Source organism: Zootoca vivipara, chromosome 5 (assembly GCF_965207765.1).
Source record: "Zootoca vivipara chromosome 5, rZooViv2.hap1.1, whole genome shotgun sequence".
Lineage (NCBI taxonomy): Eukaryota > Metazoa > Chordata > Lepidosauria > Squamata > Lacertidae > Zootoca > Zootoca vivipara.
This window is the reverse complement of record NC_142588.1, coordinates 7,550,405-7,565,003: the sequence shown is the minus strand read 5'-3', so window position 1 is coordinate 7,565,003 and position 14,599 is coordinate 7,550,405. Positions and strand designations below refer to the sequence as shown.

The following is a 14,599-nucleotide window of genomic DNA, read 5'->3' as shown; positions in this document are numbered from 1 at the left end:
GACGGCCTTGCTCCGCGGGGGCGGCGTGCGAGGCGCCCCCCTGGTTTCGTAGGGTAGATGGGCGGCGGCAGCTTCTCGAGTGGGGGCGCCCTCGGGTCCGGCGCCGCAACGCGCCTAGCGGCGGTGCCTGCATTGCGTCGGGGAGCGGGGGGGATCTCTCCGGTGCGCAATGCTGAATCCGCGCGAAGGTCGCGGAGGGGAGGCGGCGCGAAGGAGCCTCCCAAGCCGGCGGCCAAAGGTCTCGGCCGGCTTGCGTGGCCTGGGGAAAGGACGCCTCCCACCCACCCCGTGGGAGGCGGCTCTCGCAACGCCCCGGCCGCCCGCTCCTCGCCTTCCGCCCAGGTCTGTGCTGCTGCAGCGCGCCCGGAGGTGGCTCGCCTTGGCCGCCGCCGTTGCGCGCCTTCTCCGCCGCCTGCCGGCCTGCCAGGTGCCGCGTGTCCTGCGGCGGCGGCGGCTGCTGCTGCCCCCGCCCCTCCCTCCCTCGCCGCTCCGGGGGGACCCGCGCGCAGGAGCAGCAATGCGCCTTGGCCAGCGTCCGCCTGAGCCGCGTCCGGGACGGGCGAGCGAGCAGAGGCAGCCGGCTGCCGAGGCCCCCAGATCCAGCTGGGCTTGGAGAGAAGAAGGGGACCCCCACCAGCACCCAGTCCCTCCTCCTCCTCCTCCTCCTGCTCCTCCTCCTCCCCTCGCCCACCCCCTCGATGCACTGCCTGCCCATGCCTCCTCCTGAATTGCCAGCCTCCTTTCGCTGCAGCCCAATGAATATTTCGCTGTATGAATATTTCACCATCTCGCAGGCGGCTCTGTAAAGCGATCCGTAGATTCTCCCGGAGAGGGAGCAGGAGCAGGAGGAGGCGGAGGCGGCGGCGAGCGGGCGCCGCTGCGCCTTGGATGCTGCTATTGCTGCTGCTGCTGCAACTGCAAGGCGAAGAAGCGCCTTGACGCATTCCGGCCGGGGCTCGCTCGCTCCTAGCCTGCGCCGCCGCCGCTGCTGCAACGGCCACCGCCGGCCTCCCCGCGGCAGGTAAGGAAGGCTCCTCCGAGGCAAGTTGGCTGCTCCTTGCAACGCGGGGTTGGCTTCGGGGTGGGGGGCGCTGCTCAAAGAAGTGTGTGCGGTGGCACAGTTACTAGTTGCAAAGCCCTTTCTTTCCCGCGCGCTCTTTCCTTCATCCTCCGCGCCAATATATATTTGGAGAGATTTTTCTCCCCGGATTCTGTTCTTATTAAGAAAGATCGTGGTATTATTCCAACCCCTCTGTTTTCTGGTTTTTTTGTTTTTGTTTTGTTGCTCGCACATCGTTCAGGCGGATGTGGGCTGTAAGGCAAAAAATGTGAAGCGAAGGAAGTCTTGTTAAGTAGGGATTGAGAAGTTATGACGAGCAGAAACTCAGGACTTCGCGAAGGGCACCCATTCGAAATTCATGTGTGCATGGAAGTACTGTATGTTAATTTACGTTCCGGGACTGCTTTAAGGGTTGGGCTGGAGCCTGGGAAGAGTTGCATGATGTTGGACAGCGCCGGAATTGCTGTGAATTTTTGTGTTGGTGCGGGGAGAGAGAGAGAGGTGTTTTTATGCATATGCTTCTTGTCCCTTTACAGTTGTCTCTACCAGTTGCCTCGAAGTGAGCTTTATTCCTTAAAAACATAAAATAAAAACAAAGAGGAAGGGGCCATTCCAGAGCAAAGTGGGAAGTCCGTGGATATTGCTGACTCGGCATTTCAAGCAGTCTCTCCTTCCAGTCACCGTGCTTATTTATTTATTTTATTGAGGGGAAGTGTGTGACAGCAGCCGCAATACAGCACCAGCAACAGCAACAGCAGCATGGTCACATCCTGGAGAAAAACAAAAGAACTGCATTAAAAAGACAGAAGGAAACTGCTCCGAAGGGACCCCAGTCTCGCTGTGTTGCATGTGTGTTAAGATACCCCAGCCGTCCCTTTGTCCTTTGATGAAGCTGGAGAACCTCTCTCCCTTTTTTCTTCCCACCCTCCCCAGTGACCAGCGCCCTATAGGTCCTTTCCCCGCCTAGCCTGGATGCCATTCAACCTACCTCTGTTCCCTTATCCTTGAGCTTCCCAGCCCTGATCCCCATTCTCCATCCTGTTTTCCTGCTCTGGGAGCTGTCCACACCTCACCTCTCCTCTGCCCCTCTCCATGCTGTAATTCTGCATCTGTATCCAGGATCAGTCTTCTCCGAAGTCCTCAATTCTTCCCTCCTTCAGCTCTGGCGGCTTCTGATCCCAGAACTCTTCTCCTTCCTCATCCCATCACGTCTTCTAGTGAGTCTGTCCTTCCCACCCCGTAGTTGCCATGACGGTGATGGCTGGGGACAATATGGACGAGACTTCTGCTTTGCCAGGTCACCCCCAGGACAGCTATCGACCTGGGGCACACGATGACCACGAATGTTGTGAGAGGGTTGTGATCAACATTGCTGGCCTGAGATTTGAGACGCAGCTGAAGACTCTCGCTCAGTTTCCCAACACTTTGCTGGGTAACCCCAAGAAACGCATGCGATACTTTGACCCCCTGAGGAATGAATATTTCTTTGATCGGAACCGGCCCAGCTTTGATGCGATCCTCTATTACTACCAGTCTGGAGGGCGGCTCCGCAGGCCTGTTAACGTGCCTCTAGACATGTTCTCGGAGGAGATTAAGTTTTATGAACTGGGAGAGGAGGCCATGGAGAAGTTCCGGGAAGACGAAGGTTTCATCAAAGAGGAAGAGAGGCCCCTGCCTGAGAAGGAGTACCAGCGGCAAGTGTGGCTGCTCTTTGAATATCCCGAGAGCTCTGGGCCAGCTCGGATCATTGCAATAGTCTCCGTAATGGTGATCCTCATCTCTATAGTGATCTTTTGCCTGGAAACGTTGCCAGCGTTGAAAGAGGACAGGGAGTATATGGGACCCCGAAACCGCAGCGACAACTCTACAGTGTATTACAAGTCCAATATCTTTACCGATCCCTTCTTCGTGGTGGAGACTCTGTGCATCATATGGTTTTCTTTTGAATTGGCGGTGCGCTTTTTTGCCTGTCCCAGCAAAGCAGAGTTCTTCAAGAACATCATGAACTTCATTGACATAGTAGCCATCATCCCATACTTCATCACTCTGGGTACAGAGATGGCTGAGCAGGAGGGGCCTCAAAAGGGGGAGCAGGCCACTTCTCTGGCTATCCTGAGAGTCATCAGACTGGTAAGAGTCTTTAGAATCTTCAAACTCTCCAGACATTCTAAGGGCCTCCAGATTTTGGGACAAACCCTCAAAGCGAGCATGAGGGAGTTAGGGTTACTAATCTTTTTCCTCTTCATTGGGGTGATCTTGTTCTCCAGTGCGGTGTACTTTGCTGAAGCTGAGGAATCTGGCACCTATTTCGACAGCATCCCCGATGCTTTCTGGTGGGCAGTGGTAACCATGACCACTGTAGGATATGGTGACATGTACCCTGTGACAATTGGAGGCAAAATCGTGGGCTCCTTGTGTGCCATTGCTGGTGTGCTGACAATTGCCCTGCCTGTACCTGTCATTGTGTCCAACTTCAACTACTTCTACCACCGAGAAACAGAAGGGGAGGAACAGGCTCAGTTACTTAAAGTTAGCTCTCCTAATTTAGCATCTGACAGTGATCTGAGTCGCCGTAGCTCCTCTACAATCAGCAAATCTGAGTACATGGAAATTGAAGAGGATATGAATAATAGCATAGACAATTTTAGAGAGGCTAACCTCAGAACTGGCAACTACACCATAGCCAACCAAAACTGTGTTAATAAAAGCAAGCTGCTGACTGATGTTTAGAAACGTGTAGAAAAGAGAAACATTGGCAGCTTGAAGACTTTAAGTGACCAGCTTAAGTCACACTTTGTAGATGCTTTACTCTTCGAATGCTTTACCTCGTAAATGCATTGTTGCATTGCGAATTTTTGCTCAGTGATTCAATAAGCTTTCAGGATCCATGAAAGAATTTCACTTTTTCCTTTTGTTTTCTTTTAAAAAGGGTATTTTCCAAGTGGTGGAAATGGTTACTTTATAACTCTTTGGACTAGCCTAGTTATAAATAGAAATGGTATGCTTCTAGCCCTAGACATTTCCCCCCATAACTTTTAAGTTTCCAACCGTTTTAAAAATCAGCTCAAGAGGACTCTAAAAAAAAAAATTACTTAAAATATGCATGGATTCAAGGAAACGTTTCTACAAAACTGCACAATGCATCCAAGAAAAAGCATCCAAATAATATTCAGCAGTAATGTGCAGTAAGTATTTGTCATTCTTTAGACTGACCGACATATACATTTCCTTCCTTTGTGAAAAGTTTTGTAGTTCTGATCTACAGATTCACACACAGCACCTTATGAAAATATGCCAGGTTTTTATTTTTTATTTTGCTGTATACACAATTAAAATTGAAGAATTATTCTCTCTCTTTGTGTGTGTGGAGGGGAGGTTGAACATCTGCAATGCTGCTAAGGTCTCTTAAGTGCAGATGGCTTCAACATACTTCTTTCCCTTCTTCAGAAATGGATGCAAAACTTTTTAGCCCCTTTGTTGCAAGATAGCACAATAGAATTTAATATAAGCATGTTTGACTTTGATACTATCTATTTTATAACTGCATGCCTGGAACATTACCTCAGATGATAGGGGATAAGGTTTTGTTTGAATTGATCTTCTTTAAAATAGGCCCCTTTTTTGTTTCAATTTGCATTCACCAAAGTGCACTCCTTTTTATTTGTTAAGTATCTGATTAGTAACTTAAAAGTACTGTATTTAAGTGCATATGTTAGTCAAATGGGAACAATAACTTTTGGAGATCAAAGCATGTTTCAAATATTCAGCATTATGGCCTATTTGACTAAGGTGTAACTCAACATTAATTAATGCATGGTTTCAGTAATAAATACAAAAAAAAAGCTTGTTAGGATGAAGGCCAGGAAGAGAATACTAGAGAGTTGTTGTTTTCCTGCATTGCTCAGGGAAATGAGTTGGCTTTATCCGGGCCTTAATAGAAAGTAACATATCCCATCCCTTAAAGGGAAAGCTATATGGAAAATTAAGTCCAGTTTATATATAGCAATGTCTAAATATTCTGTATCTCCTAGAGCAGAAAAAAAGGTGCAGAAGCATGCCTTTTGGTGCATTCTTAGAATGTAAAATGAAACTTATCGATTATATGCATCCAAATTGCAGCCCAGTTATTTTCGCAGTCATCGTTTGAACCTTAGAGACTTTTGTATTCCCCTAGGACTTGCTGAAGAGACTCAACCAATTGATTTTAGATAGTTGCTTAGTGCCTTTATCCTTAACAGCCACTGGACTGCTGAAAGTGCCTCTATGAAAAGAGCTGATCCTGAGTAGGCATGGATGAGTCAATTGGGACAACAGCAGGACTCTACCATGCCAAATGCAGGCACAGCAGAAAAAAGCCAGGGAGAAAGACAATGTGTAAAGCAGAGAGGCAGAAGAAGAGGGCAAAGACCACCAGCACTCTTGCAGACCTAATTTCCTCCTGTACTCTGCACCCTGCAGCTGAGTGACATTGCAACCTAACATTTGCCTTTGATCAATGCTACTCCCGCAAGACCCAGTGTTCCCCCAGTTTGTCTGTAGAGACTTTGCTGCACTCTGTGTTTGTTTGTCTTTCGTACTGGCCCGTTTGGACTTGGGTAGCCTGGCATCCTACACTAGAGGAAGTAAGGGCCATCCTTTGCAGTAGCCTTAGCTATGCAAGGAGCAGGTTGGATGGAGGCACCTTGAATCTGTACACTTGCTCCTCTTAGAGGCTTCTGCTGTTTTTCCAACAGAGCTCTCATCCTTTCCACCCAAATTCTCTTGGATTTTAAAATTTGACTCCCCTGAAGCTTTCCCCCTCCATTGTAACAACTCTCCTACTGTTGTGTTTGTTGAAGGTTGCAGCATTTTCTGAGAAGGCATTTTCTGCAATTATGCAAGTCTTGAAGCTATAGTCCATAGAAATCAATAACCTTTTGTTTTTTTAACTGATATAGGCACTAATTTTTTTTTAACCTTTTCCTTCTAAATGTCAAAGTTGAGGCTCTTTCTCCCATGCTTAGCATGTGGCCTTATACACTCAACCCTCTTTTCCATTACATAGATCCCAGGCCTCCATTCTATTATTCTATTTCTCAGCAGCTACAGAGATATATAGGGACGCAGGTGGCGCTGTGGGTTAAACCACGGAGCCTAGGGCTTGCTGATCAGAAGGTCAGATCAGAACCTAGGAGTTCGAAAGCACGTCAAAGTGCAAGTAGATAAATAGGTACTGCTACAGTGGGAAGGTAAGCAGCGTTTCTGTGTGCTGGTCTGGTTTCGTCAGAAGCGGCTTTGTCATGCTGGCCACATGACCTGGAAGCTGTACGCTGGCTCCCTTGGCCAATAACGCAAGATGAGCGCTGCAATCCCAGAGTCAGTCATGAATGGACCTAATGGTCAGGGGTCCCTTTACCTTTACCTTACAGACAGACAGACAGACAGACAGACAGACACACACACACACACACACACATACACACACACACACAGCATCTACATTGGAAAAGGAGCATTAATTCTGCAGCTTTGCCTAAACCTGATACGTCAGGTGGACAGAAAGATGCAACTTTGTGACTTGTATGGTTCAAGGAAGAACAGAGGGACCACTTAATACTGACTGCAGCATATTCAGAAAAAAAAATGTAATTGATAGGAAACTCTACATTATTTTCCATTCTCAATATCCAGTTTCTCCCCAATCCAGTTTCCCCTGCTAGAGTGCTAGATTTGGTGGTCTACCTTGATTCCTCCAAACTCCTAAATTTAGGGAAGGCATTCCCCTGTTAAACTGACTTTGAACATTGTGTGTAGTTATCTCAGCAATAATCAGCTCAGTGCCGTATAGGGTCTTTGATCAGGAAGTGCCACCTGAGAGAGGATGAGGCCTCAGTTGGGCAGCTTGGTGAGTTTCTTTGTTGACTGGCTGGGTTACCCTCACCTTAGTTTATCTGCTGGACCGATCCTTGTTCTGCATGTTTAAGAGAAAGTATGCATGCCATGCAGTGGTTTGGTTTATGGCTCCCCCCCTTTTGCTTTTGGCAGGGATAGGTGATCTTTAGGGCTTGTGGAATATGATTGTTGCTTACTCATTTATAACAAAGGGACTGGGTCAATATGGAGTGCAGGGAATAACTTCACGTAGCATAGGCATGCATTTCTTCCAGCAAGGTTTCTCCTCCCCTGAAAATCAGACTCATTCCTTTGCACTAATACGTGCTGAAATGCGTTTGTAGGTCTGAAGGTGCACTAAACGACTGCCTGATACACCTTTGTGTTTTTAATTTTCTTTTCTGCCATATTTTGTTTTGGTGACTGGTGGTTTCTAAAAAGGGAGTGCTGCAGCTTGCCCCCAGATCTGAAAATGGACATGGCAAATCAAACTAGAGGCGAGAAACCTAGTGAATTTGCTAGTGTTTGGTGACTGCAGCGCTGGAGCAATGTCTCTCCATCCATTGGTGTGGACACACAGTTTGTGATGTTGTCCTGACACAGTCGTTGGCTGTTAAGTATCTATTTACTGATTCATCAAGGGTGCGAATCAGGCTGTAGGCTTAGCAGGTTTGATTAAAGGGAGGGCAAGGTTTCAAAGGCCTAGAATTAGTCGGAGTTTCCTTAACCTTAACATTGGTCTTATCTTAATCTTGACCTTGGTACAGAGGTGGCCTTTAAGTAAGAGCAGAGGATGGGGCTGGCTCCTGAAGTACGATTCGCTGGGAATCTCTTCAACACAAAGCTCACGGAAGTGAACAGAGATGTGCAAGGTCATTGCAAGTGCTCTTGTACTGTTCCCATTCATTTCAGGGTGGCCTATGCAGGATAACAGTGCAGTGCTAGGCTAGTGCCAGTTTGGGGGGGGGAGGCTGCTTGGATGTTCTGCTTTGGATACCAAAACGCCTTGGAATGGCTCTTTTTTTTGACATGGAAGCAACCGATATCAACTGGACAACGTAAGCGGGAGATCATTGAATAGGAACACACTGCAGGGATAGAATGCGGCCAGTCTCTCTTCCAAGGACAGGGAAGTTAGCGACTCCCCCCCCCCCCAAAAAAAACTGACCCACAACACGTATAGAAATAGGACTAACTGTGTAATGCCATATCGAAGGATTAGAGATAAAGGTACATAAGGCCACATTCTATCACTGTTATTATAAAAAAACAAACAAACCCCAAAGCAAATTTTAACTAAAATGGGAGTCCTTATCTCTTGTGAAATCAGTATATTTTCTTATCGTGTTATTATGGTTATCATTACTGACATACGTTTAAAAGGTGACGTACAAATAAGAGGATGTGTGTTATTCGTTCCAAACTCTCATTGAATATTGTCGATTCTTTCCACTAGAAGACCCATTTATTTTGATGACTGCTTGGCTTGATCTGTGCTAAGGGCAGAGGAAAAGGTAAACCTGCTCTGAGCCTATGTATACCACTTCAGACCGCAGGTCACAGTTATATGTGGGCAGGGAGTATGTTGGAAACCTCCCCCCACCCCCCCAATGTCATTACACAATCTATCAGGGAGAAGACTGGGCTGCAAACCATCTCTCTCATATCTGGACCTTGCTGTACATTTTTAGGCTGCAGATGAGACTGAATGACCCAAATGTTCCCTGCACATGGAAAACGAGTCTATTGGGAAGAAAGTTTCTAATACAAGCTTCTTAACATGTTAGTTTTCCTTGTTCCAAGAATTTATTTTTTCATGGTGAAGCAACTGAATCATGCAAGCTCTTGTCTACAGTTGGAAGTGGTATAGGCAAGGGGCAGGTTTACCACCTTTGCGACAATTAGTTTTCTATGTGCAGGGAGTTTTTTTTCTTTTCAAAACATAATAATGTGATTCCTCATGTCACCTGCTGTTTGGGTAGGCCAGACCTCTCTGTTCCTACTAAATATCTGGTGTCGGGGCCTGAACAAATTAATTAGTCCGGCAGAGTCCTGTCCCCTAAACATTTAATTGTGGTTTCTATACCTATTCAGTTTTTGTTTGTTTTTTGAGTCCTGACCTATCTGTTCAAGTCATTCATACAAATAAAGCTCTCAGCTGGCATGTAAATAATTACAAAACGGAGCATTTGTAGCTGAGCATTACAGTCCTTTTTGAGAAAGCACATGGAGAAAGACAAGAGAAGCTATGTCTGTATCCTCTCTCTCCTTAAGTTTTATGTAGACATGCATTCACTTATTAGTGCAGGGTTTTGGGGTGTTTTGTGGGGTACTAAAACTACAGCACATGTGAAATATGAGGCATAATATATGATTTAAAAAATAAAATTGAGGGACCGTTTAGCACATGTTGCCAAACCATAGCACATATGATAGAAAATGCAAGCCTTGCAACATGTCACAAACTTTGTTTCGTGAGTTGAGAAATTTGTCAGTTAACAAAAAATATTTTGCCCAGAAGGCTGAATATTCTTTATGGTTTCAATGTGGTTTTTTTTTTTAAAAAAAACTTAAAAAAGGGTATGAGCTGAACACACAACAGTTTCTCCTATATGTAATTTCTGTAGTATTGTCAGACATAATCAAGAAAAGTAAAACTTTATTAAAAGTTAAATTTCCCTTCCCTTGTTAGGGACCATTTGGTTCCATATGCAGTTAGAACTGATGATTCTATAGTTGGTCTTTTTAAATTAAATTTTCATTTCAAGACAGTTCTTTTGAAAACACAGGTGACATAAATTTTGTTATATTCTGAAATACGTCTAGACATAAATCAGAATTAACCACTGTCTTTAATTTAATTGACAGATTTAAAATAACTGTAAATCCCCCCCCTTTTCTTTCTGTGGGTGCTGAATAAATTAGGCCACAAACGTGCATCTGATCAGGAAATAGCATGCCTTTTTTTCAAAGAATTGTAATCAATTTGAGATTTTTACTCCAGTTTTGTTGGGAAAACAAATCCTCGTTCATATCTATGTTGATCAGTTGTTCCACTCCTCTAGTCGTACTATATATGATTTATACTTTTTAAAGTCTTCCCTGTCCAGCTGTCATTTGAACACAACTGAATTCTTTGGGAGTATATTTATATTTGATTAAATCGTTGCTTCAGTAGCATTTCTATAAATGTGACTGGAATCAAATGTATATTTTACTTTTGTACAAAAGTAAAAAAAGAGAGAGGATATTTTTGTGACTAAATTTAGCAAAGAATAATACGTTAGAACTTACTTTGGTTTTCCAAGACATTTCTTAAACACACTTTCCCCCCCAGCACATTGGTTTGAAACTATGTAAATAACAGCTGTGGGTAGGAATGATACGGATTCTTTGACATACCTCTCATTTTAACGATGCAGTATTACTGTTGAACAAGGAATGGCTCTTTGCAGAAAGGTGCACCATTAGGGCAACAAACCATGGAAGCTGACATGGGTCTATTGATTTCCGTAATTTACAAATTGCTTACACTTTGAGTCAAGTATGTACCTCATTGTCATATTACTGCTGATTTGACTTAACCATCGCTGAAATGGTTTGGTTTATCGACTTTTGAGACAGCAAATGTTATGAGTTTATATTTAAAACATATAAAAATGCATAGTTTTCATCTATGCAATTTTACTTGCTTCTGTCACTTTTATCGTCTGTTCATACTTGGCATCTATTAAAGATAATTTTTAAGGATCTTATTCAGATATACTGCGACTGGTTTATTGGAGTCCTGTTTTTCTCCTGTTCCTTCCCTCGGGGAGATTTTGGGAGTACATGGATGGCAAGAAAAGGGGCCTAGGAAACAAGATTGGTGGGATATTGGACCATGGAAATGTGAGGAAGAGGGAAATGCCAGAGAGGAGTCTGGGAGGGAAAGGAGACAATGGTCAGAGAGGAGAAACTGCACAATGGTGAAGACCTGCAGAGATTTCAACCAGCATATTGATACCAAATATTTGGCTTGAACTATATTCTTTTAAAAGAGCTTTTGTGTGTGCTAGTGATTGGCACTTGGCTGTGCTCCTAGAGGAAGTGATGGATGGGGTTAAGAACACTGAGTTGTGATAGATCTGCAGTCATAAACAAAGCACTGGTCCTTTGTTCCTGTGCGAGTGTTGTATCTTACTCTCTATGATTGCTGAATCAAAATAATATGATTAGGCACGGGTGACCTGGTGTTCTTCCTCATCCACCTCGCTCCTTAGAATTTAAATGATAAAGATGGACAATATTAAGAGTAAATACTGAAGTAATTTATTTGTGTTCCACTAGGGAGACGAGCAGGGTCCAGAATGGTTCAGACAATACCTTTTGAGCCAGACGGCATTTAAATTTGATCCTTTTTTTAAAGCTTTTGAGGTGGATTGGAAGCATTCCTTGAAGTCTGGAAGATTACTAACCTGCTAATATGGAACGTTCAGTCAACACTGTTCCAAATGATTTTGGATCCTACCTGTGATATCAGGGGACAGATAAGATTTGGTTATACATAGTAATGTGTATAATAGTTTGAATAATTGCTATATTTAATTTTTTTTTTGGTAACCCATGAGGAGTAGTATCAATGGTCAATCATGGTTAGGAACACACTTTCCTTAAGATCCAAACGAAACGAAACATTTATGAAGTCTAAACCGTGATCCATGTTCCTTGCGTCACTCTGCTGTCTATTTTTCCTCTGTGTAAAATAAGAACTATTTCAAATTCCGTTTTATAGTCTTTATGACCCATCCCTAATAAATGAAATCTTATGTTTCATCGGTTCATCTTCACCTGCCTGGTCTCTAACGATAATTGTCCCTTATGTGAGACAATGACAAAGCAATTATTACCCACTCTTATGGTCTCTTTCTTCAAATCATTTCACATTATTGTCCCTAATTAAGGGCCCAATGCTGGGGTTATATATTGTGTTCATTTTACTCCCAAGTATTTCTGTTAAAGTTTGGAATGATTCCAAAGTAAGTCTTTTAGGCCAATGAACTTGGTAATCAGTTTTGTGTTGTTGTCTCTCTCATGCCCTCACAGTAACTTTGTGACATCATCATTGTCTGCCACCTTTCGCTTAGACTGCAGTTTCTTTGAGGAAAGTACCTTTATTGCAGGCTTCACCGAACTCCAATGTTTTACTGCAGTGCAAATAGATTTAAAAAAAAATACCACAAAATTATTGGGATGGGCCATTAGAAAAAGGTTTAATCAGCTTCATGGAGGAGAGGTCTGTCTGTGGCTATTAAACTATGGTAGCTAAGTGGAACACCATGTTCTTTGGCAATATGCTGGCCACCATATATCAGTTAATTGGGGACAAAAGCAGAAGTAGCCTGTTTTGTGGGCTTTCCGGAAGCAACTGGTTGGCCAGCATGTGAAACAGCAAATCTGAATGAATGGAAGTTCAGTCCTACCCAGAAGGCCTCTTCTTTGGTCCATATGTTCAGAGGCTACCTCTGAATACCAGGCACTGGAGACAAACATAAGAGCCAGCTTTTTAATAATAATAATAATAATAATAATAATAATAATACCCCGCCCATCTGGCAGGGTTGCCGCAGCCACTCTGGGGGGCTTCCAACACAAAGAAAAATATAATAAAACATCAGACATTAAAAACTTCCTTCAGGTGTCTTCTAAAAGTTGTATAGTTGTTTATCTCCTTGACATCTGATGGGAAGGCGTTCCGCAGGGTTAGACCTGTGTTTGAGCTTCACAGGTGCATCTACCTGCCTCTTAGAAACAATGATGAACTAGATGGACACTTGGCGTGATTCAGCAGAGATCTGACATTCTTATTAAAGAGGAATTTAACAGATTCATCATCATGGATGATAGGAATATTGAATACTGTACTTTCAGCAGCAGATTTCATGATTTATTTGTGGGGGTCCATGAATCTCTTTAGGTGATTAGTTATTTTAAAAAATCAAAGAGGCATTTTTTAAGACAGTCTCTCGTGTGCTTCCAGTCTGAGCCAGACTGTCCTACATTGCAGTACAACACCATAGGAAAAACTATGAATAACAGAGCCAGTGCTAAATATCAGTGCTAAATATTCCCCACAACACCTCAGGGGGAAATGTGCATAAAAATAAATATATTAGTGAAAATAACATAGAAAAATGCATTAAATTAGAAATTGCTTACCAAAAAATGTGCATTAGCCGAAACTGGACACAAAAATATGTTTATTAGGAGAACTAAAATGATGAAGAATTTTCATGTGGATTAAAAATAATAATAGATTGCTACAGAAATGGGGGGACAGAAATGAAATTATACTAACTCTTAATTATACTAACTCTTGTCCCCAGTGTTTTTTATCATTCTCTGGTCCTTTGTATATTGCATTTCATTAAGCCCTGTATATAGTCCCCCCCCCTTTCTCAATACATGAACAAACTCCTCCATATTTCTTAAATCAGTGCAACTATAGCATGCTGTGTTAAACAATTATTTGGGCAACAATGTGATTATTTCTTTTAAATCTGTTAAGTGAAAGAACGTATCCATTTATTCCTACGTTGTATCAATATTTTCAAACACAGCATGCTTTATAATATTTACAGAATTTAGGAACAGGTTATTTACAGATTCAAAAGAAATTATCACATTGTAATCCAATCAGTCTTTTAAAACAGAAAATTGTTGAGCCTCCACTCTGAGTTATCTGTCCACGATACGCACATGATGTAAATGGCAATAATCCACATTTTACTTCATACCTAACCCATACTTGAAATACTGGCTGCACGGATCAATCTGATTGTGGTATGGATAGTTTGGCTCTCTAGCAAAACTGTAATCTTGGAACACAGATTTGGTCAAATGTGTTCACATTCCTCCATACGCTCCAATTTTAACCACTGTCTTAAATTAGAAATTTGACATGCATCATTGTATTGTGGAAAAAACTAGGCCACAAGTTCCCCAAGAGTTTACATATTGCATTTAACGCAGTTCAAGATCTTTTGCAAAAAGGCGAAGAGAAGAAAAGCCATTAATCAAATAGGTTCATTCATTGAACGATTTCCAGCACATGATAAGAATGGAAGGACATGAGCTTTGATATGTAAAAACCCACTTTTCCTTGATCCTGAAAGAGTTGGGTTTTGTGTGTGAGAGATCTATGGGGTTCGGTCCTGTAATCATCTGGTCGTAGTGGTGGTAGACTTGGGTAAGTCCTGCTGCCCACTGAATCTTTCTTTGAAATGAAGGTGGAGAAATTATTAGGAGTTTCCGGTGAGGATAGTAGTAGTTTGTAGCATGAAGTGGCCCTAGGACTTGTCTTTCCTTGACAAAAGGATGCTGCACAAATCAGCTGCGTGCCCTCTGGCAACATGGTCTGTACAGACACCAGTTCACCATGTAGCATCTGAGTGATGCAGACTCACTCTTACAGTTAAGAAAATAGAAGAGGCCTTCAACCACAGTATGCAAGTACTGTACTTTTAAACACCCTTGTTCCCTATCCATCTTTGGCTGGGTTTACGCTCCCTCACCCACCCATGAGCCCCCCCAAAAGGTTGAGAAATTCACGGCGATCTGAGATTCAGATCAGTTTGCAATGGTACTGTTCCCCCCCTAGTTTATTTGTTACAGTACTGGCAAGGAAAA

At 43.3% G+C, this 14,599-nt stretch overlaps 1 protein-coding gene across 1 annotated transcript; it reads left to right on the top strand.

Moving 5' to 3' along the window:
* The first annotated feature begins 606 nt into the window (after positions 1–606).
* KCNA1 (potassium voltage-gated channel subfamily A member 1) lies at positions 607–12,567 on the top strand. Its single transcript, XM_088669988.1, has one exon. It carries the CDS (start codon positions 2,309–2,311, stop codon positions 3,788–3,790), a length of 1,482 nt encoding a protein of 493 aa, XP_088526114.1. The 5' UTR covers positions 607–2,308; the 3' UTR covers positions 3,791–12,567.
* Positions 12,568–14,599: the final 2,032 nt, after the last annotated feature.